Source organism: Bubalus kerabau, chromosome 14 (assembly GCF_029407905.1).
Source record: "Bubalus kerabau isolate K-KA32 ecotype Philippines breed swamp buffalo chromosome 14, PCC_UOA_SB_1v2, whole genome shotgun sequence".
Taxonomy (NCBI): Eukaryota; Metazoa; Chordata; class Mammalia; order Artiodactyla; family Bovidae; genus Bubalus; species Bubalus kerabau.
Window position 1 is genome coordinate 75,438,283 of NC_073637.1, and position 24,222 is coordinate 75,462,504.

Here is a 24,222-nt window from a genome sequence, read left to right on the forward strand (position 1 = left end):
AACAGCAGACAGCAAGGGATGTGGGGTGGAGCCTGGTAGATGTATATTTCAGTCTCTCTTAGCAGTACTGAGGGCAAGATACCCAAGGTTCTGAACCTCAGTCTCCTCTTCTCATGAAAATGAATATAAATATAAAGTATATATATATATATATATCTATCTTAATGGGTTTAGAAAATTGGAGACAATTTGTGTAACATTTAAATTGGAATAACACTCAAATGCATAGTTAAGGTGATTGGAAGTAACACAACTTAAACCTAATTAACAACAAAAAAGTGTTTGCACATGCAAGTGAAAAGTCAGAAGTGTACTAGCCATCATCAGGATTCAGTTTCTCTCTATTGTTCCCTTTGCTGTGTTGGCTTCATTTCCAGGCTTTTGAAGCTGAGGGAAGATATAGAGGAATGTCATCCTTACTGTCAGTAGTCCCAGCACAAAGGAAGATGCCTTTTCCTTTTTTTCCTCAAAGGTTCTGCACATGTTCCAAGATCCAGACTGACTGGGCCGCTCTCAGGTGACATGTATTGCCATCACCATTTTAAAATAAGAAATGACTGGTTTGTAGTATAGTAAACCCTCCTTGTGCCTAGAGGAGAAAACGTCACGACTAAACCAGTAACTGACCTGGTGAATGGAATAGTGCTCATTATCAACATGAGCCACAAGTCTTCACCTGGACTAATGACTATCTGGATGCAGCTGTCAACACTGCCGCACGTTACAATCTGGGACAATTGAAAAAAGAAGAATCACAATGTCCTCCATGTCTGGGAACTACTCCTGGGAAATCTGATTTCCCAGTTTGAGATGAGACTCAGGTACCAATGTTCTTCTAGTCACCAAGCTGGCTCCAGTGGGTCCCCAAAGTTGAGAATCCTTGTTGAGGGATACTTATTTTGCTGATCAGCCTAGAGCCAAAATTGGAACCTCACTTAAACCACGTAAACCAAAAATGGAAGGGGCAGGGGGGTTGTTCCTTAAAACAAATCCAAGAACTACTAAGAACGATTCTTGTATTATTACTAAAAGTAATTAATTACAAAAATTACTAAAAGCAGGGATGCATCCTGGCTGGCAAAAACAGGATAATTTGTACTTTATATTTTATATTGTACTACTATATAGGCCACATACCTTATCTTCACAACCACTGCCAATCCATTTTGTTGCAAACCTTCCCAAGTTTTCAACACTCTAAAATGGAAAGTCTTGGTTCGTCCATGTGAACTGGTCTAAATATTACAGGGAGTATTATTCTAACTGCAGAAATATAAAAGTAACCTTTTAACACACAAATCACCATTAATTTACATTTAAGAAAGAAAGAAAATCAGAAATGCTAGATGAAGCCCAAAGCTTTGGGTGAGAGCATGCATCATGGGATGAGAGAAAATGGAGAAGTGAAAAACCAGCAGTGTTCCTTGCTCCTGGGTACATTTTTATGGAGGTCAGGGAAAGTATGAGTGAGTGAGTGAATGAAAGTTGCTCAGTCATGTCCGACTCTTAGCGACCCCATAGACTATACAGTCCATGGAATTCTCCAGGCCAGAATACTGAAGTGGGTAGCCTTTCCCTTCTCCAGGCGATCTTCCCAACCCAGGTCTCCTGCATTGCAGGCGGATTCTTTACCAGCTGAGCCACAAGGGAAGCCCCAGGGCAAGTATATATATTTAGCAATATTTGGCTGCCATTGTTCTTAGAGAAGAGAATAGTTACCATTCAATAAATATAACAAATCATTATAATTTCTCTAAATTATAATCTACATGTTTATAATGATTAAGAGGTTAGAGATATGTAGCTAATGCTACTTCTCTTAATCTTCAAGGCTGAAACCATGCAGGGAAAATTCTCAGACAAGCCTTTAATTTTCACAGTGAATGCTTCCAGGAATTCCACTTACTGTTCCACATGTCGCTAAGCTGCCCTCAGGAGTACAAAGAAGATCAGCTTCCACATATTTTGGTACCAGTAATGCCACAAGTTCTGCATTATTATAAGGAACGTCCATCCCTTGTCTGTGGTCCAGAACACTGTGGTTTGAACATCAGACAGCCCTATGGCAGCATAAAATTTTCATGATTTGGCAACAAAAATTCTAGGTGATCCCACGGAATGCAAGTCAAAACATTCTCATATTCCTCCTCAGTGTATTAGGTACTTATATGGTAAGTCATGCATTTTAGGTCTCCACCCTGTCCCAATGCTTGAGTTTTCAGATTGAAAAAAAACAAAAAAAATTTTCCCTCAAGTGGTCATCCAGGGTAGAATGTGAACTAAAGTATTTATACTCTAGGAGTTTTATACTGCTTAACTTGCCAACCATGTCGGTGACATGTTTAAATTAATGACATTCTCTAGAACGTTTGTTGATCCTCAAACTACATTCTGCAGCGAGATGTCAATTAAAGAACATTTTGGTACGTGCCAGCTATAATGGTTTTCACCTGATGTTAGTGATGAGTGCTCCCAATGTTTTTAATATTAAAAAACACACACACACAAATCATTTCTAAGAAATATTTGAACATGGTGAAAGAATGACCTAAAGTTCCTTTTCTTTTTTTCATTAAAATGAGCACATCTACATTTATGCTTTTACCTTGGGGAGGAAATATTTTGGGGATCCCTTTAGCAATCTTGTGTAGTCTATAAACTCCTTCCCAGAATACTTTCTTAAAATAAGTAAAAGAAAATAGAATTATAGAATTATAAAGAAATGAAGTATATTAAAATATATTGATGCAGGTTCACAGACCTGAAGTTCCTGTTGATTTAAGGACCTAATCTTGTGTGTGTGTGTGTGTGTGTGCGCGCGCGCGCACTAAGTCACTTCAGTCATGTCCGACTCCTTGCGACCCTATGGACTGTAGCCTGCCAGACTCCTCTATACATGGGATTTTCCAGGCATGAATACTGGAGTGGGCTGCCCCCCTTGAGGGGATCTTCCCGACCCAGGGAATTGAACCTGCGTCTCTCACATCTCTTGCATTGGCAGGCAGGTTCTTTGCTGCTAGCGCCACCTTGGAGTCAGTCATTTCAGTCGCTCAGTCGTGTCCAACTCTTTGTGATCCCATGGACTGCAGCACACCAGGCCTCCCTGTCCATCACCAACACTGCCACTTGGAAGTTCCCTCTTAAAGATTTTATTCAAGAGGGAGTTCAAGGCATTTCAACAAAACATGTTAGCAAGCGCCTTGTCAGAGGAGACAAATTCACACTTAGCGGGAAACTAGGAGAAAGGGTGGCAGCAGATGTGTGAATGATGGGGACTGCGGCAAAATATAAAGCACATGCCCTGTCTACAGAGGGAGCCAAAAGATTTTTTCCACATGGAAACATAAGACCCTTATGGCCATCTGTTTCCCTTTGGCAAGAGAAGCCAGACATCTAGATTTTCATCTAGATGGGTTAATGTTGGCTCGAGAAAAAATTAAACACGGGGACAAAAGGAATGCAGGTAAACCTTTTATCATATTTGTCTGGGGGGCTACAAGTTTATAAATTCAGAAAAGTAAGGAGAATTGGAAGAAATTAATTATTCATATTTTAATGTATCTTTTACTATCAGTATCTTTATTACATTTATTTTTAAAATATAAAAATAAATTTAAATTTCCCTTCCGAGAGTGGCAGCAAGATACCATAAAATAATAAAAGTCTCTAGGAGGCAAACTGCTTCATGATTCCAAGAAACATTTACTGAAAACCTGTCTCTATGCGCCAGGTAATATATAAACCGGTAAGAGTATAAAGATTAAAACATTCTTTCCAAAGCTTACCCACCAGTGCATAAAGAATTGTACCAAAAGAATACAATACAATCTGTTAAGGCCAATCATAGAGATACATAAAAAGTACAAAGGGAGTAGGAGATACATCTTTCCAGAAGATTGACAGGGATTCTTAGAGGAAAGATCTCTTTGAGTAGACCTTTGTATTAAGGGGCCCAGATTTTTAATGATCTAACAGATTATTCTAAAGAATTGGGCTTTATCCCAGTGGAAACAGAGGGTCACGGAAGAATTCTGAACGTAGAACTGATATGGTTAGACACAGCGTGGAATGGCCTACATGAGGAGACAGACAGTGAACCCACAAGATTATGGTTTCAATAGTTTAGGGGTCCAGGGCGGTAGCAGGGGACATGAAGTGAGACTGCTTGGTTGGAAAGATATTTAGGAAACAGAAACACCAGGACCTGGTGGGTGATTGTACCCTGGCGGGCATAGTAGTGAAAGAGAGGGAGGAGCTGAGAATGACTCAAGACTATATAAGAGGAAGTCTAGTACAAAGCTTGGTGGAAAGGGGAGCACATAGTCCCTAGAGCCTGACTACTTGGGTTAAAATCCTGTCACTTCTAACTCACTTACTGTGTAACTTTGATCAATTACTTATCCTCTGTGAGCCTCAGTTTTGTATATATGTCGTGTTCTTTTGTGTCTAAAAATTAGCTGTTATTATTTATTATTATAATTCTGGTAAGGATGGTGGTTTCATTCAGTTTGTTTCTTCCAGAAGGCTAGTGCTGCATTTGTAATGCTTTCAGGCAATTCTAGGTTTGTCTAGTTGAATATATGGATCTCTGGTTGAGAAGAAAGTACAGTGATGATGGCTAGAGCCTCTTACACAGATGAAATAGCCTGAGGCATTTTCAGAGAAGGCCCAGGGTTTGAATCTCCAGGATGCTAGTGTTTAATGGGTAGATAGAGTAGGAACCATGCTGGGAAAGACTGAGGGCAAGAGGAGATGCAGCGACATATGAGATGGTTGGATGGCATCACTGACGATGACATGAGTTTGAGCAAACTCCAGGAGATGGTGAAGGACAGGGAAGCCTGGAGCACTGCAGTTCCTGGGGTTGCAAAGAGTTGGACACGACTGAGTGACTGAACAACAACAGAGGAGGCAAAATCTGCAAAAGCTAATAATAAGAGAAGGCCAGAGAGGTAGTAGAAGGTGAACAGAAAAGCAATGTCTAAAGCTCAAGAGAAGAAATTATTTTAGAGAGAGTATAGTCAACACAGAAAATACTACATACTACATGATGACTAACAAGCATCTATATTTAACAATTGGGAAATCTTTAATAAAGTAATTTAAAATGGCTCCTTGATAGCTGACATACAGAAAAGACTCAAATTTTAGTTTACATTAACCTTAATTTTAATTGCATATATTGAGAAAGAAGAATTAAAAAAAAAAAACAAGTAGGCTCCTCTAACCATGGGATTCTCTTAACCAGAATAATGGAATGGGTTGCTCTGCCCTCCTCCAGGGGATCTTCCCAACCCAGGGATCGAAACTGCGTCTCTTAGGTCTTTACCACTAGCGCCACCTAGGAAGCCCAAACCCAAAGGTAATTTACAGGGAAGGACATTTGTGCCTTTCCCAAGAAATGCCTTCTGTTACTAAGACTGGAATTATGAAAAGGTCTACTTATTTTGGCAGTGTAGAGCATAAAGCATAAAATGTTGAGTGTTACCATTGGAATCAAGTCCTGACTCTACCACTTACCAAGTATAAGGTCCAGAGAAAATTATTTACTTGTCTAAGTTTCCACTTTCTCAAGTGGGAAATGGAGGACCACTGTCACTTAGGATTTTGTTGGGACAGGGGAAGATATTGCACATAAGGGATTTAGCACAAGGCCCCTTACAACAAATAGTAGCTTATGATATTTACCCATCGTGGGTAATCATGAGAAAGTTTGAGAATTGTTTTTAAAGAATAAGTACTTGTGGAAGAATTCAGTTCAGTTCAGTCGCTCAGTCGTGTCCAACTCTTAGCGACCCCACGGACTGCAGCATGCCAGGCCTCCCTGTCCATCACCAACTCCCTGTCCAGAATTGGTCTTTCCATACACCAACAAAAACCTTTAAGCTCTTTCTAGCAGTGTACCCTTCCTTGCCCAATCACTGCAAGTCTTCTAGGAGAATCAAGAGCCAGATCCATAATTTCCAAGACACAAGAGTTGAGTAAGCTTTGTGCTTCTCATCAATTGGGGGCTGGCCAACATATTTCTTCATAACTAGTAAAATGCATGACTCATTAAACAAAACACCTCAATTTCCATACCCAAAGAAAAGTCATACAATCAACTACCAAAGACAGATAAATGAAAATACTAATAATATATCACAGGTATTTTTATCATATCCCCAAATTTTCTAACTAACCTGATATTTCAGAAAGATGAAAAAGCAAATTTTTTTAAAATAATTTCTCTTTTACTTTATAATAAATGAAAGAAAATATATTCATAAAATATACTGAAACTACCTGGTGAAAAAGCTCTTGTAAATTCATCATCTTAGTTTCAAAGTCCATGGTAGTGTCTCACTTTGAATTTAAAATTGAATAAAAATAATCCTAAAAAATGGCCTAATGTGTTATTTACTTTGCATTTTTATGAAAGACTACTATGCTTTGCTTTTAGCAAACTGGTCATTAAAAATATGAGACTATTCAGGGAAATGGAACCCCAGGAAGTACGATAGTACTATAGATCTTAAAGCAACCAGAGCAGATGTTCCTAATCATACTAAAAACACAAACTCACAAACCAGTTTGTTCCAGCTACAGAATTAGAAAAGTGCATATAATTTAATGGTATGAAAAATAGTTCAAGCCAGGAGGTAGTAAAACTGCAAAAAAATATAAATCTAAAGAGTCTGTGCCAAGGAACATTTTACAAATTCTCAAGGCTGAAAAATCTTGAGATTTTTCTTGCTACAGGTAGGAAGCTATTACCTGAACTAGTTTTTAAAAATACAATGAATATGTCTTCAAGGTAGGAAGCTATTACCTGAACTAGTTTTTAAAAATACAATGAATATATCTTTAAGGAAAACAAAAAACACAGACACACACACACACGCTCATACACCGCATGCACACCAATTACCTAATAGTTTTTCCCCAGAGAAACATCTATCTAAATCTAGAATATCATTTATAAACAGGTTTGGGAAAGTTAAAATCAGACTTCTCATCAGTTTAAATTTATAATTGAGAAATAAACAGTACATAATGTGATACAGAATTAAATTGGCATGCACAGTAAAATGTAAGCTCTAAGGACAGAGGATTCTCTTTGCAAATAATGATCTTGGCCAAGAGCCTCCTTTATGTACAGAAAGCTCTATTCCTTGCTTATAGCAACCCGCAAGATTACAACAGGTCATTGTATGCTGCTAATTAGGTTTACAAATGATATGTTCAAGCCAGGTGATATTTTATAGCTGGATTCAGCCTAAGTAGAAAACTGTATCAATAAGGTCAAACTGTAAAAACTCATTGTCCCATAATTACAGATCTTTTACTCATATAGTATGAATTTTAACATTGCAAATATATAATGCCATTAAAAATTGGTTTGATGCTTAATATCTCTCAAAAACAGCAAAAAGAAAGAAAGCAAAAGACAAGTAGGAAAACTTTTGTGTCTTCCTACTTGTGCTTCCACAGATATTCAGTGTGTTTATTCTCCGAAAGTTAATTAAAGTCAATTTTGTTAGTAGACCCTAGGTCACAATACTCTTCCAAGAAAGCAAAGTGATATTTACTGTGTATAAAACAGGAAAATCAAATGCAGTACATTACCTTGTGCTACCTGTTGAACTGCCAGCATCATCCCAGAAACAGTATCCGGAAGCAAGCTTTCTTTCAGACTGTAATGCGTCGCCCACTCCAAAATAGGCAGCCGCCACCTACACCACTGTTTAAAGTCTTCACAACGGGGGATACGCATCTTGCTCCAGGGCAAGCTTTTCTTTTTTCTCTTTGCCCCCGTCATTTTCAGATTACCTCTTGTAGATTAAACTTCTTTAAACAAGAAAAAAATTGTTGTAGAACACCTCCCTTCAAAGCCAGGCTCCAAATCGTCTGTGGTTTACAATGTCAAAGCTATCCAGGAAATAATAAGAGAGAGATTAACAAAAGCATATATATATATACACACACACATACACACACACACATACATATGCAGCTAGGCTGCATGTTTTATTATGGTACAGCTAATTATTCTAGATAAAAGATGCAGATTAAAACCATGAATTTTTATCTGAATGAGATGAGAAGTGGTACCTCTTGTTAGTGTAATATTTTCTGATCTTGGAAAAGTAGTGGATTCAGTATTAAGTTGGTGTAGAGCTCTCTTGCCCATAATTCCCCTTATACTGACTGTAGTCTTATGTTTTGGCTTATATCCCAGTGGCTAATGAGGTAGTTCTGGGCATGTGTTGCAAGTGGGCTGGGTTATGCTAAAGAAACCAGGAAGCATTCAGCTATTCCTGCCTTCTCCAGACAAACTATGCAAAATCAAAAACCAGAGAGGTTTTGTTATGTAAGATGTAGTCAGAGAATCTAGATTTACTTCTTTGGGAAGTGGGTATTTTCAGTATATCAAATGACTGCCATTTCTGAAATATTCAGAAACCTAAGAGGCTTTGCTAAATGCTCTTATCTTTTTTTCCCCTGGGAGAGGAGATTTTCATTCATACAGAAACATTCAGACAGCCACTGCCCAGTCTGGCAACAGAATAGCCAGTTCTCATAAACAAACAGAAATTTCATTTCATGGGCTAAGAAAATAAGCTTACATTGAACAATTATTTGTGGCAACATTTCTTCTTTGTGTCTGAATGGTTCACTCAGTTTTCTCTATTTTTCCAAGTCATATAATTCTCACACTTAGCACTATCCTAACTGAAATTTCTAAGGAATAACATATGGATCATAATATTGTTTGAAGAGTTCCCAACATTTTTTATGATTCTGCCCTCTTTTCACATGACTTTTGGGGGGTTTCTCTGTTTCAGAAAGGATGTTACATTTAATAATGGAATAGTCAGGCTGTCAAAGACCTTTATTTTATCATTGTAAGGCCTAGCTCCAAGAAGAAAAGGCCTGCATCTATGAAGACTGTGCCATTCGAATTAAACCAAAGAGCTAATACATTAAAAAAAAATGTGAAGCCAAGAAGAATAGCATGTACATAGTTTGCTGCAGCCCTCTTGATGCCTATTTGACCAGAGTAGAGATCTGTCTGGAAGTCTTTAAAATAACAAAATATTGCTACTTGGATACCTTGGATACTTCCAGTGTCTCTGGCTGTAATTTTTCTCATTGTTTTTAAGTTAAGGTGAAGAACTATTCTCTCAGTTCAGTTCAGTTCAGTTCAGTCGCTCAGTCGTGTCCGACTCGTTGCGACCCCATGAATCGCAGCACACCAGGCCTCCCTGTCCATCACCAACTCCCGGAGTTTACCCAAACCCATGTCCATTGAGTTGGTGATGACATCCAGCCATCTCATCCTCTGTCGTCCCCTTCTCCTCCTGCCCCCAATCCCTCCCAGCATCAGGGTCTTTTCCAATGAGTCAACTCTTCGCATGAGGTGGCCAAAGTACTGGAGTTTCAGCTTCAGCATCAGTCCTTCCAATGAACACCCAGGACTGATCTTTAGAATGGACCGGTTGGATCTCCTTGCAGTCCAAGGGACTCTCAAGAGTCTTCTCCAACACCACAGTTCAAAAGCATCAATTCTTCGGTGCTCAGCTTTCTTCACAGTCCAACTCTCACATCCATACATGACCACAGGAAAAACCATAGCCTTGACTAGATTGACCTTTGTGGGCAAAGTAATGTCTCTGCTTTTGAATATGCTATCTAGGTTGGTCATAACTTTTCTTCCAAGGAGTAAGCATCTTTTAATTTCATGGCTGCAGTAATTTTGGAGCACCCAAAAAATAAAGTCTCTCGCTGTTTCCCTCTATTTGCCATGAAGTGATGGGACTGGATGCCATGATCTTCGTTTTCTGAATGTTGAGCTTTCAGCTCACTTTCATCAAGAGGCTCTTTAGTTCCTCTTCACTTTCTGCCATAAAGGTGGTGTATTCTGCATATCTGAGGTTATTGATATTTCTCCCAGCAATCTTGATTCTAGCTTGTGCTTCTTCCAGCCCAGCGTTTCTCATGATGTACTCTGCATATAAGTTAAATAAGCAGGGTGACAATATACAGCCTTGATGTGCTCCTTTTCCTATTTGGAACCAGTCTGTTGTTCCATGTCCAGTTCTAACTGTTGCTTCCTGACCTGCATACCAGTTTCTCAAGAGGCAGGTCAGATGGTCTGGTATTCCCATCTCCTTCAGAATTTTCCACAGTTTGTTGTGGTCCACACTGTCAAAGGCTTTGGCATAGTCAATAAAGCAGAAATAGATGTTTTTCTGGAACTCTCTTGCTTTTTTTGATGACCTAGCAGATGTTAGCAACTTGATCTCTGGTTCCTCCTCTGCCTTTTCTAAAACCAGCTTGAACATCTGCAAGTTCACGGTTCACGTATTGCTGAAGCCTGGCTTGAAGAATTTTGAGCATTACTTTACTCTCTCAGTCTTCCACAAGTGACATCACTGGCTTTCTATCTGTGCAAAAATACTTTTCTTTTTAAATGCAATGAATACTAAATATATAGCAATATATGTACAGTTTATTCATAGGTACAGAATAGAATTTTCTTCGTATTTTTCCAGTTGTTTACATATGTTACATTTATGAACATTTCATTAGATTTAGAGTCTCACCACAGACTCATAGTATTTTAGCCCTATTCTTTTAGTGTGAGAGGTAGATTCATCAGATAAGTAAATTCACCTTTAATAGAGATGTTATGTTGCTTTTTCTTCACAAACAGCAATCTAACTTTGTTTTATATACTTTACCCATGACATAAACAAAGAAATTCAGAAGCTATATATAAACTGAGTATTACTACTTTTATAATCAAAATTAATACTAATGATTCTTTTCTCAAAATATATTTAGGTTAAAAATTCAAATCCAAGTTAAGAAATGAAAAAAGTAATTGAAAGCTTAAATACTGAAATAATCAGTCAACACCTATGATTTGTGCAATTTCAATCATGTTTAAAAAAACTTTGTGTTAAATGCCAGTAACAAAGAATTAATATGAACAGAATTTTTGGAATTGAAGATTAATCTATATAGAAACATCTAAGCATATTAGTGCCAACAATTGCTCTAAAACATCCAAAGACCAGGGAGGCTTCCCTGGTGGCTCAGACAGTCAAGAACCTGCCTGCAATTCAGGAGACCTGGGTCGGGAAGATCCCCTGGAGAAGGGCATAGCAACCCACTGCAGTATTCTTGCCTGAAGAACTCCATCAGTAGAGGAGACAATTTGTGGGACTGCATAAAGTCGGACATGACTCAATGACTAACATTTTCACTTTCATTCTAAGACCAGGAGGGAAAATAATTAGTTTGATAAAATAGTTCTGAAGTCTCTAAATTAAAAAAAAAAAAAAAACCTCCTAAAGTTAGAGTAGATCTTTCCTAAAAATATTTTTTAAACTCCAGGTTTTCTTCCAACTCCATGCGCTTAGACATTATTTAAAGCATGCCAAAATCTCACTCTAAAGCATGCTATCAAGTGTAGTATTGATTATAATCAGAAACTCAAAAAAAGCTTTTGTGAAGAAATTTATGCACACCCATGAGACACTCAGAGCACTTAACCTAGCCCATAAAATTCAAAGCTAAACGTATTTATTCAAAAATTTCAATAGCTAAAATTAGCTTAAAATTCAGTACTACATATCATCTATATGGGACATCTCTTTCCCAAATGTTCAGGCAACAGCTTTACAAATAAAAAGATGAACTCATTATCCCCATGTAAAACAACAAAAAAATCCTCTTCCTAGAATATTTTGATCGTTATCTCTGACGTTTGAACTTCCAGGAATTTTTAATATTAAACTCAAACTCATTAGCGTAAACATGTGATCCTTTCTCTACTCTCTACCCTTCCTCTACCAGCTACTTATCGACTCTATTTAAATTAGCAAGTATTTACCGATCAATCACATTTTGCTAGATCGTGTGAAATGCAATAGAAGCATGGGGGAGAGGAAGATATTGTCTATTTTCTAAGGATTATTTAATGCAAAAGGCAGAATAGAATAAATTAACAATCAAGTCAGACAACAAATGTTACAGGAGCTCAGAATGGAGAGTTGCATTCCCACTGAGAAAAAACACTTCCCATCCTGCTTGTATTCTAGCAGATTTGTATACTATCTGCTGCACACTGACTCTTTGGTTTTATACAGATTTCCCTAGTTCCATGTTCCTAGTTTTTCCCATCTGAACACTTACTCAGTATGTAATTTTTTAATGAAAATTTCCCTGGCTTCCCGACAGTTCCCTTCTTCCTATATACCAAAGATCTAGATAACCTTTAGGTTATTCATAGGTGTACAACTGTAGTCATTTTCACTGTCTATTGATTTTCTTGTTTGAAATTTATTGTGTGTGATTTTATCCAGTTTGGCTCATGAGACTGTAAATTATTTAAGTGTAGATATTATTCACATAACTTGCTTTGCCTCTTTGCTGCTGCTGCTGCTAAGTTGCTTCAGTTGTGTCCGACTCTGTGCGACCCCATAGACGGCAGTCCACCAGGCTCCCCCGTCCCTGGGATTCTCCAGGCAAGAACACTGGAGTGGGTTGCCATTCCTTCTCCAATACATGAAAATGAAAAGTGAAAGTGAAGTCGCTCAGTCGTGCCCGACTCTTAGCGACCCCATGGACTGCAGCCCACCAGGCTCCTCCATCCATGGGATTTTCCAGGCAAGAGTACTGGAGTGGGGTGCCATTGCCTTCTCCGATGCAAGCCCCTAGGCTCACTGAATTCATTCCTTTCTTTTGCACCTCAGCTATCTGAGGCCAAAGCTGTTCTCCTACCTTCTTGCATTCCCCCAGCTCTTCAGCATCCAGTGGTGGAGGGTCAGCATCTGCTGGATCACAGTTTTGGGAGCTCTCATTCGCATTTGGAGGCCAGAAATCGCTGGTGGCTGTGACATTTCTAATTTACTAAAATGGAGGAGATATTTTCATTTCACACAGACTTTCATATGACCTGCTGCTTACTGTTCCCTCCCAAGGGCAACAATAATAACAGTTTTGTTTTTCTATATCAGGGAGCAAACCCTGAGGTTGGTGAAACAGTCACTTCCCCCGGGGTTAATCAGATGCTGGCAGAGGGAACTGCCAGGACCTAACAGGACCTCAGCCAGGAGTGGGCTCCAAGGAGGTCTCTCCCACATCAGAAAAATAACTAATTCCGATTTTCAGACAATCTAATTGTTAGAACATTATTCCTAATTACTGAGCCAATATCTACCATTTAAAATGTCCACTCTTCAGTCTTTATCCTAATTCCTGTCACATGCACAACTGTTCAGGACTAATTCCTTTAGTGCTATCCCTAAAAAGCTCTGATTTTCAGTGGTACAGTTTTAGAAATACTGAGACATTTTAATGTGGTGCACATATATGTCATTACAGTCCTGAACAGTGCATTTCATGTTTTATTCATGACAGGCCAACCAGTATAATAGAATGAGCAAAATTCTAGTCTTTCAGTGCTGATTGCTTATGTAACTTACTTTGTTTTCTTTGAATTAAATAACACTTTCCAGCATGTTTCTTTAACACGTTTTTCCTTCTGCCATTATTCCGTGACTTATTTTGACTTATAATAGGGGTCAAAAGGAGATAGTTCTAGTGAAGTGAAAAAATCACTTCTACTTTCAAATGTATATTTACAAGATCCAAGGCATTTTCAAAGAAAAAGGAGGGAATGGACAGGGAGTAAAGAGAGGGAGGCAGGACAGAAGGTGTTTCGATGCATGTTTGTGTCCCCCTAATATTCAAGAATTGATGCTTTTGAACTGTGGTGTTGGAGAAGATTCTTGAGAGTCCCTTGGACTGCAAGGAGATCCAACCAGTCCATTCTGAAGGAGATCAGGCCTGGGATTTCTTTGGAAGGAATTATGTTAAAGCTGAAACTCCAGTACTTTGGCCAGCTCATGCGAAGAGTTGACTCATTGGAAAAGACTCTGATGCTGGGAGGGATTGGGGGCAGGAGGAGAAGGGGACGACAGAGGATGAGATGGCTGGACATCATCACCCACTCGATGGACATGAGTTTCAGTGAACTCCGGGAGATGGTGATGGACAGGGAGGCCTGGCATGCTGCAGTTCATGGGTTCGCAAAGAATCGGACACAACTGAGCGACTGAACTGAATAACTTCATCACTCTGGGTACAGAGTACTCAACTAGAACGTATCATCCATAATAACAGAGAAAAAAAAAAACAGACTCTGGAATTATTGTGTTACTCAGAAGAAAAATGTCTAAAATACTCCATATAGTCTATATTGCTGCAAAGGGATCATCCAAAAAAGCAAATTTCCCCAACACTGTAAAACAGTGTTTGATTTATGCAATCACTTTTAGTGGAAATTCAATGCTAGCGAGGATATTTTAGTGTTACCCCATTAACTTTTAAGTCTTAAAGTTGAAATAGTACGTAGGACTGACTCCTAATGAAGAGGATTCAAACTGTGTGGAAATCATTTTTATAGCATTCCTGAGAAACAGTCACAGGTTTTTATGCATGAAATAGGGGGCTAGTCTAAGATTTGGGACTGATAATTAATTACCCTTAGGGTCTCAGTTACTTGCAACAAGAAGTGCTTTTTATCCACTAGCTTTGTTCGTAGTGATGCTTTCTAAGGCCTACTTGACTTCACATTCCAGGATGTCTGGCTCTTGGTGAGTGATCTCACCATCATGATTATCCTGGTCTTGAAGATCTTTTTTGTACAGTTCTTCTGTGTATTCTTGCCACCTCTTCTTAATATCTTCTGCTTCTGCTAGGTCCATACCATTTCTGTCCTTTATCAAGCCCATCTTTGCATGAAATGTTCCCACATAATCATTTTCCTAGGAGTAGATACTTTGGTTCTTCCAGTTTCGTGGATTTTTTTTTTTTTTTTAAGGTAACACTGGGATACACATCTTACTAATAATGCTTCAATGAGGCTTTTTTGGGCTAACATCCTGTCCTTAGGAAGTCAAATTGGGTAGTTAAGTATAACTCAGGTATCAGAGTCAAACAAATAAAAAAGATATTATTTAATGAAAGATGTAGACAAATGTTGAAGCTGAAACTCCAGTACTTTGGCCACCTGATGCGAAGAGCTGTCTCATTAGAAAAGCCCCTGATGCTGGGAAAGATTGAAGGCAGGAGGAGAAGGGGACGACAGAGGATGAGATGGTTGGATGGCATCACTGACTTGATGGACATGAGTTTGAGTAAACTCCAGGAGTCGGTGATGGACAGGGAGGCCTGGTGTGCTGCAGTCCATGGGGTCACAAAGAGCTGGACACGACTGAGCGACTGAACTGAACTGAACTGTAGACAAATACTCAAATAATTTTAGTTTTTAGTTTATTGAAAATTCAAAACTTTGAGGTACATTTTAGGCCTTCCATAAAGCATTTCTTTCACTTCAAGAAGTAGCACATAGGGAATAGTACCAGAATTCTCATTCTCCCAATTAACTAGTGGTGTAACTAAAATTTATGTGAAAAGTTGCAAGATCTATATTGCACATAGATTACAAAGATATTTTGTAACATAATCACTATATATTTGGCAGATATATATACACACACACACACACACACACACACACACACAACTAGGGCAGACAAATTAAGCCCCAGGGAATATTACTTTTTATTCATGTCAAAAGGAGAACATGAAAAAAAGAAATAGTTGAAGCACTGTATCATGAAGCCAGATAATCAACCAGCATGTTGGCAAGCAAAGCTAAAGTTTGATGCCAACTTTTCAAGGTCTTTCAAGGGAGGATTTTGATAAGTAGAGTACCAAGGACAATATCTGGCATATAGGAGAGGCACTGATAAATGTTAGTTTTTAATTCCTATACATTTCTTTCATTAGTTGCTAGGATGACTTGAATAATATATTTCAATAGTGTCTTACTTCCAATCACTACTCAATTAGAACGGAATGCTTTCTTCTCCTGGAATGGACAATCTTATCAGTTTATATTTTTTGCAAATCAGCCTACTTAGATTCCAAATTGAATAACAAGCCAAATCTACTGGGTTGGCCAAAAAGGTCCTTCATTTTTTTTTTTAAGTAAAAATAAATGACACATTGTTTATTTTCACCAAAAACTTTATTGACATAATATTCACTGATTTGTTCCACTAGCTTCTGCCATTTTTTCAGGCAACTTCATAATTCCATCATTCCAAAACTTTTTCTTTTGAGCAAAGAACTGTTTCAGGTGCTTTCTCCAGTCTTTGAGGGAACTGAAATTTTTTCCATTGAGAATTTTGTAAAGACCAAAATAAATGGATATTTGAAGGTGCAGTGGTTGGTGAATACACAGATGAATCAGAACTTCCCAGCCAAGTGTAACAGTTTTTGCTTGGTCATCAAAGAAACATGCATGCAATCTGGCATTATCCTGATGGAGGGTTATGCGTTTTCTGTTGACTGATTCCGGACACTTTTCATCAAGCACTGCTTCCAGTTGGTCTAGTTGTGAGCAGTATTTGTTGAAATTAATCATTCAGCTTTCCAGAAGGAGTTTATAATAGGGGACTCCTTTCCAATCCCACCATATAAACAATACCGTCTTTGAATGAAGCCTTTGGTGAGGCTGGTGTTGGTTTATCTGACTTGCACCACGATCTCACATTATTGTACAGTATCCACTTTTTATCACCTGTCACAATTTGTTTTAAAAAACAGAATGTTTTCATTATGTTTAAGTAGAGAATCTCATGCGGAAATATGATCAAGTTTTTTTTTTTTTTTTTTTGCTTAATTTTTGATGAACCCAAACATCAAAATGATTAACAAAACCAAGCTGGTGCAAATGATTTTCAATACTTGATTTGAATATTTTGAGTATGATGACCATATCTTGCAAGGTATAACATTGACTGTTCCAATTAACGTCTCCATTTGATCACTGTCAACCTGACCTACCTAACTGGTCTACCTGACCACGCAGCATCGTCCAGCAAGGTACCTTCAGCACAAAATTTCACAAACCTCTTTTGACAAGTTTGATCAGTCACACCTTCTCCATACACTGCACAGAATTTGTGTGTGTGTGTTTCAGTTGCACTTTTACCTTTCTTGAAATAATAAGCATACTATGCCAAAATGTTGCTTTTTTCTTCCATCCTCAATATTAAAATGGCTATAGAAAAATTCACCAATTCTGGTAAGTTTTTTAAAAAATACATGCTGATATGACAGCTGTTACAATACAATCTAACAAAATTGTTTCAAATGAAGTTAAAGATAACTAAATGCTACTAGAGCCATCTTACAGGAAAAAAACGAAAGAATCTTTTGGCCAACCCAATACTTCTATCTGCCTTGCTTGAACTCAGAATTCTAAATTGGACTACAACATTATTTATCTTCAAAAAAATGGTCACATATCTCTGCTTAGTTTGAAGACCTGCATGCCAAATCTCTGGCAAATAGCAGAGGGAAAAGTGGAAGCAATGACAGATTTCACTTCCTTGGGCTCCAAACTCACCGTAGATGGTGACTGCAATCATGAAATTTAGAGATGCTTGCTCCTTGGAAGAAAGCTATGACAAACCTAAACAGACTATTAAAAAGCAGAGACATCACTTTGTCAACAAGTGTCTATATAGTCAAAGTTATGGTTTTTCCAGTAGTTATGTACAGATGTGAGAAAGAAAGAAAAGAAAGCTGAACACCAAATAATTGATGCTTTCGAATTGTGGTGCTGAAGAAGATTCTTGAGAGTTCTTGGACTTCAAGGAGATCAAACTAGTCAATCCTAAAAGAAATCAACCCCGAATATTCATTAGAAGGACTGATGCTGAAGCTGAAGCTGAAGCTGAAGCTCCAATACTTCGGCCACCTAATACAAAGAGCTGACTCATTGGACAAGACCCTGATGCTGTGAAAGACTGAATGCAAAAGGAGAAGAGAGCAGCAGAGGATGAGATGGTTGGAGGGCATCACTGACTCAGTGGAATGAATTTGAGCAAACTCCAGGAGATAGTGGAGGACAGAGGAGCCTAGTGTGCTACAGTCCATGGGGTCACAGAGTTGGAGACAACTTAGTGACTGAACAACAGCAACAAAAATGCCAACTTCATTTTTCTTCTTCAGAGTCTAAACATTGCCATGTCCTCAAGTTGGTTCTAAATACTTAAACTCTTGCTTTTTTTTTTTTTAATCATCTGGTATTTATATCCTTTACATTCTGGAGATGATTAACTAAAAGGTCATCCATACTCTGGGTCAATAAAGATGAATTAATTCAATTGAATTATTGAAATGAGGAGTTAAGAAGAATTCTGAAGCAGTGCATCCATGCCCAGAAAGAAAGTTTGCATAGATCTCTTAATAATATCACCATGGTTTGGTGGGAATGTAAATTTGCCATTATATTGCTCTGGTTGTCTTTAATCTAAGGCAATTCTTTATGTCAGCCAGGAGAAATATTTTCATCTATAAATTGCTTTGAATAAATTGACTGGGGGTCTCATTCTAATCTATAAAACCATTCTAATCTATAAAATCTGGGGGTCTCATTCTAATCTATAAAAAATACATAGAACCTTAAAACCAGTGTGAAGTAAGCAGTGATGAATATGCTTATTATTAGCACATAGTGTTTATACCTCTCAACTCTTTTACCTGTCTGTACAGAAAGGACTACTTTTGGGGGGCAGCCTATTAACCTGTACTTAAAAGAAAAACTCCATGGAATGAAATTAAACCAAAGTCTCCAGTCAACAGTCTTTATTATTTGAAGCCACTGTTTTAATTGGCTGCTTTAAAAACTACAATGTATGATCAGAATGTTTTCTGATACATCTCATGGATTACTCACTCACAGGGAGGTCCCATGAATGAGGGAGCATGACACTTTAGGAGACTTAACATAATTAGGATTGTAAAACTAAGAACAACAGATTTAAAAAGTCAAGGTCTAAACATCCTTCTGGAATTGATTTCTGAGGTTGGGAATAAGGCAGATTGTATGTATGCTCTTTCCCACACTCTCATCAGGAACTTAAGTAGATAATGCGAAAAACAGTGAGTACAGTGAAAGCAACAAAGCGGTTTCTGAATCTGATGCAGCACTGTATGTACAGGCACTTTCACATCTAACCTCCATTCTCTGGGAGCACGTCTGGCGAGAAGCAGAAGCATTTAACAGTCAGGTCACAGGATGCTCCTTTAAAAGGACAAATATATTCCTCAGGAACAGAAGGGTAGATAGAGAAGAGAGAGAGTCCAAAATAGAGAGGGAGAAAATTTACTGAGCTTTGTTAAACTGTCCCAAATTAAAAAGGAAGGTAAGGTAATGTTGACAGATTTACCAAATTAAAATACAGAAGACCTAGGTAAGTTAGCATTTCATATAAATAAGAAATAATTTTTATTTAATATAGATATTCCCCATTCAATATTTGGAACACACTTATACAAAAAATAAATATATTTATTGTTTACCAGAGATACAGATTTTTGTATGGGTCATACTTAGGCTAAGAAGTTATTAGTATTTATCTGAAACAAATTTATATAAGAATCATGTTTTATCTAGCAATCCTAAGTTAAAGTTATCTGCTGTGAATGAAAACATTAGTAGGTATATCAAATAGAATTTTTCCACAAATATGAGTTTCCAAGAACATCTTTTAAAAAGTAATGGAAAGGAAACTATGTTTACGTTAACCCACTTCACTGTTTTTCCACAGGCCCTCTTATTTTGATATAGGCAACTTGACTGGAAATACATACCATTGGAGATGTCACATCCTACCACTAGCTTGCTGTGTGACTAGTGGCCACATCTGTCAATAAAGCAGCTAGGGGACCCGGTTCTGCCACTTCTTAGATTTGTAATCTCCCACATGCATGATTAACAGAAGGATTAAGTTAAACCACAGAGCAAAAAGGTCATCACAGAATTGACATATACTAGACATTGGTGTGGTGGTGACTAGCAGCAGCAGCAGTACTTAGTAGTTTGTTTTATTATAAGCATGCATACATTGCATATAATAGATGGTACTGTCAGAACTGCTTGTAATTCTGTTGATGGTCAGTATCAGCGCACTCTCAGGCTAACATAAGCAGCAGCACTCCCTCTGGAGCAGTTCCTGGAGCCTGCTGCACTAACTTGGTGAAGCGACAGTGTCATCTAGTGGTTGTCAAGTGAGTTGTTCAGTCACTAAATTGTGTCTGAATCTTTGAGACCCCATGACTTGCAGCACACCAGGCTTTCCTGTCCTTCACTATCTCCCTGAGTTTACTCGAACTCATGTCCACTGAGTCAGTTATTCCATCCAACCATCTCATCCTCTGTCCTCTGTAAAGTCAGTAACAAACAATTAAGAACACCTGGATAAAGGTTGCCAGGGCTTGTATCTACATAGACTTTATTATGTCAGTGATGACTTCTGATGGTATTTCATATTTTCTACAATATAGCATATTGAATTAGTCTCACTTTACATTAAAATGATGCACACACTACTCCCAAAAGGGTCTCAGCTATCTCTGCTTTTACCTAACTTTACCTGATGGTCTAACATATGCTTTCAAAGAAACAAATTCTGACTGTTTTAATTATAAAATTACTCATAGTTTTCAAACTTCTCACAGCTTCTCCTAACTCTACTATTCCCCGAAAATCCCAGCAGAAGGGAAGGAGGGAGTGGGCAGAACTGGAAATCTGAATCTTGAGATTTACTCAATTACCAGCTTCAAATTATTTTCCTTCTATTCAGGTTAGAAGGTTCTGTTTTCATCCTCATGCTGTCAAGAGGATCTATGATTTTCTTTTGGAAAAGAAAAGATCTTATTTTCCTGAAATTCAAATTGAAATATAAATATTCAATTACAAATTTTGTTTCTGAATTAGCTGGACCAGTGTCTACTCCAGTTATATTTTATAGCTTCTGTCCTGAAAGCCTCTTGAGATAAAAGATTTATAGTTCTTAAGGTTATTTATGTGAGTAAAATTTTTAAGAAGTAATGAATAATGCAGTTTTGCTCACTTCCAAAGACATCAAGAGAAATTAAGAATCCCAAATAGCCTTTGGGGAGATTTTACTCTGATTCTACTTAATCTGTTTCTTATATGAGACCATTATAGATGTCCAAAGCCAGAATTCCATGGCCTAGTGGCAAACAGATAGTTAAATTAAGCAAAAATGGCATTAAAACTGGTAATATATTGACTCAGATATGACTCGAGAGTTATTAATCAATGACTGCTAGAAATACGTCCTGAGTTTCTGAGAAATACATACACACATTTCAAACATCCATTAGGAATTATTCCTTTTAAAGAACCAAACTTTTTTACATACATATTTTAAATCCCCAATGATTCTCTGTCATCAAAATATTTCTGTGGCTCCCAGACCTTTCACAGTTTTTCCTTCCCCAGACTCTCCTCCATTCTAGAGTTTTCATAAATATCTCATGACTGACATTATTTCACAATGTTCCTAGACTGGTGAGAATTATGATGCTCTCTTTTTCTCCTGATAAGAATGAGTGAAAATAGCCACATGGATAATTTATTAGAAAGCACATGCCAGAGCCCCTATAATCAGTCCCAAACAAGAGCAAAAATACGTCCTGGAAGATTTCTTTCTTTCTCCTCCAGCTGTTCCTTCTCCACCTGATACCAGAGGGAGACAGCTTAGGCACAATTCTACCATGCAAAATTCACAGGCAGGTTTCCCTGTCCTTCACTATCTCCCAGAGTTTGCTCAAACTCAAGGCCATTGAGTCCATGATGCAGATGGAAGGAACTGCGTGTAAAGGCCAATGGGAGAAGCAGCATGAAAGCTTCAGGACACTGAAGGGAGTATGATCGGAGAGTGGTGAGCTTAAGAAAAGAGTGGTGCATGGTGAGATCAGAGGGGAGGCAAGAAAATTACAGAATGAGCCATGTTAAAGAGTTGGGACTTTGTCAAGAACTTAATTGGCAGCCATTGTTGGCTCACAGCAGCTTATTCATGATAGAAGGAAACTGGAAAAAAATCCAAGGTGAAGAATAAATGAATAAATAGTAGTATATTTATATTATGGAACAATAGTCAATAATAAAAAGGAACAAATTCATAATACACATAAACACTATGGATGAATCTCAAAACCATTATGCTGAGTGAAAAAATGCCTTACAGAAAAGAATATATATAGTGCAATCCTTTTATATGAAGTTCTGAAATGGGCAAAATTTATGGTGGAAAAACATCAGAATAGTTCACTTCCTCTGGGAAATGATGCAAGAATATACTAGAAAGTAGAGCTGCCAGATAGAATACAGGATTTCTAGTTAAATTTGAATTTCAGATAAACTGCAAAGAATTTTCTTGCATAAGTATATCCTATGGAACATTTGAGACATTATTATATTAAATATTTATCCATTGCGTCACTGAAACTCAAATTTAACTGGGTGTTCTGTAAAATCTAGCAAAACTACAGGGAAGGGACATGAGAAGATTTTCTGGAATGATGGTAATGCTGCATATCTTGATGAGGGCTTATAAATGCATTTTTGGTGAAGTTATATAAATTTGTGCATGTAAACCCAACAATCTTATTGCTGGGAATACACCCTAAGGAAACCAGAATTGAAAGAGACACAAGTACTCCAATGTTCATTGCAGCACTATTTACAATAGCTAGGACATGGAAGCAACTTAGATGTCCATCAGCAGATGAATGAATAAGGAAGTTCTGGTACATATACACAACGGAATATTACTAAGCTATAATAAGGAACACATTTGAGTCAGTTCTAATGAGATGGATGAACCTGGATCCTATTATACAGAGTGAAGGAAGTCAGAAAGAGAAAGACAAATACTGTGTATTAATGCATATATATGGAATCAAGAAAGACAGTACCAATGATCCTACAAGCACAGCAGCAAAGGAGACACAGATGTAAAGAAGAGACTTTTGGGCTCAGTGGGAGAAGGTGATGGTGGGATAATTTGAGAGAATAGCATTGAAACATGTATTACCATATGTAAAATAGATGACCAGTGCAAGTTCAATGCAGGAAGCAGGGCACCCAAAGAGTGGTGGACAACCCAGAGGGATGGGGTGGGGAGGGATGTGGGAGGGGGTTCAGGATGGAGGGGACACATATACACCTGTAGCCAATTCGTGTTGATTTATGGCAAAAACCACCACAATACTGTAAAGTAAAGTGAAAGTCGCTCAGTTGTGTCTGACTCTGCGACACCATGGATTATACAGTCCATGGAATTCTCTAGGCCAGAGTACTGGAGTGGGTAGCCTATCCTTTCTCCAGGGAATTTTCCCAACCCAGGGATCGAACCCTGGTCTCCCACATTGCAGGAGGATTCTTTACAAGCCTAGTCACCAGGGAAGCCCATTGTAAAGTAATTATCCTCCAATTAAAATAAATTAATTAATTTGTTTTAAAAAATGTAAATATAAAAGTTACCTCAGAAGAAAGAGAGAAGCAAATATTGAACTCTAATTAGTGACATGCACACTGAAATATTAGAAGGGAAACCACTGATGTCTGCAAATTCAAAAATAAATTAAAAAAATAAGTTGGATCAATGGCTGACTAGAGGGATGTAATAAAGCAGATAGAGTAAAATGTTAACTGTAGAATCTAGATGATGGACTTATGGGTATTCACTGTAAAATTCTTCCAAATTATCTATATGCTTAAGAATTTTTATAATAAAATGTTAGGAGGGGAAAAAAGTCTTGTTTCCTCTCATGGAGCTTACATTATAGTAGAGGGAGACGGGCAATAAATAAAATTAGCAGGCAAATTACAGAGTGAAATAGAAGGAATGGGAGAAGCATTCAGAAGGGAAGGGGTGAAGTAGGTGCTGGGGGTGAAACTCACAATCTGAAATATGGCGGCCAGGGAGGCACTTCCCATAGGCTGGGGGGACTGAGCAGGCATATCTGAGAGAAGAGCCATCAGATGGGGGATGAGAGAAAGTGGAGACTGAGGTGGGGAAACTGATCCAGTTTATTTTAAAGGAATTCCTCTCTGCTCATTGTATCATGGAATTAGTAACTGGCGACAAACAGAATTTATTAATAATCCTAAAATATACATCTATTTGAATCTACCTTCCCACAACACAGACAATAACAAATTTATAACAGTAAAAGAAACGAGTTTCTCTTTTTTACTCAGCTATGTCTTTCTGAGGCAAGTGTGAGTGAACCAAAAAATTCAGAGAGGACCCACAAAAGAGACAGAGACAT

At 37.9% G+C, this 24,222-nt stretch overlaps 1 protein-coding gene across 1 annotated transcript in view; it reads right to left on the reverse strand.

The window, feature by feature from the left end:
* SLC26A7 (solute carrier family 26 member 7) overlaps positions 1-24,222 on the reverse strand; it is a 187,033-nt gene that overhangs the window by 138,275 nt on the left and 24,536 nt on the right. The window contains exon 2 of the mRNA XM_055546398.1: positions 7,609-7,911. Within this exon, the coding sequence (XP_055402373.1) occupies positions 7,609-7,801 (193 nt within the window). The 5' untranslated portion in view covers positions 7,802-7,911. The remainder of the gene's footprint in view (positions 1-7,608; positions 7,912-24,222) is intronic.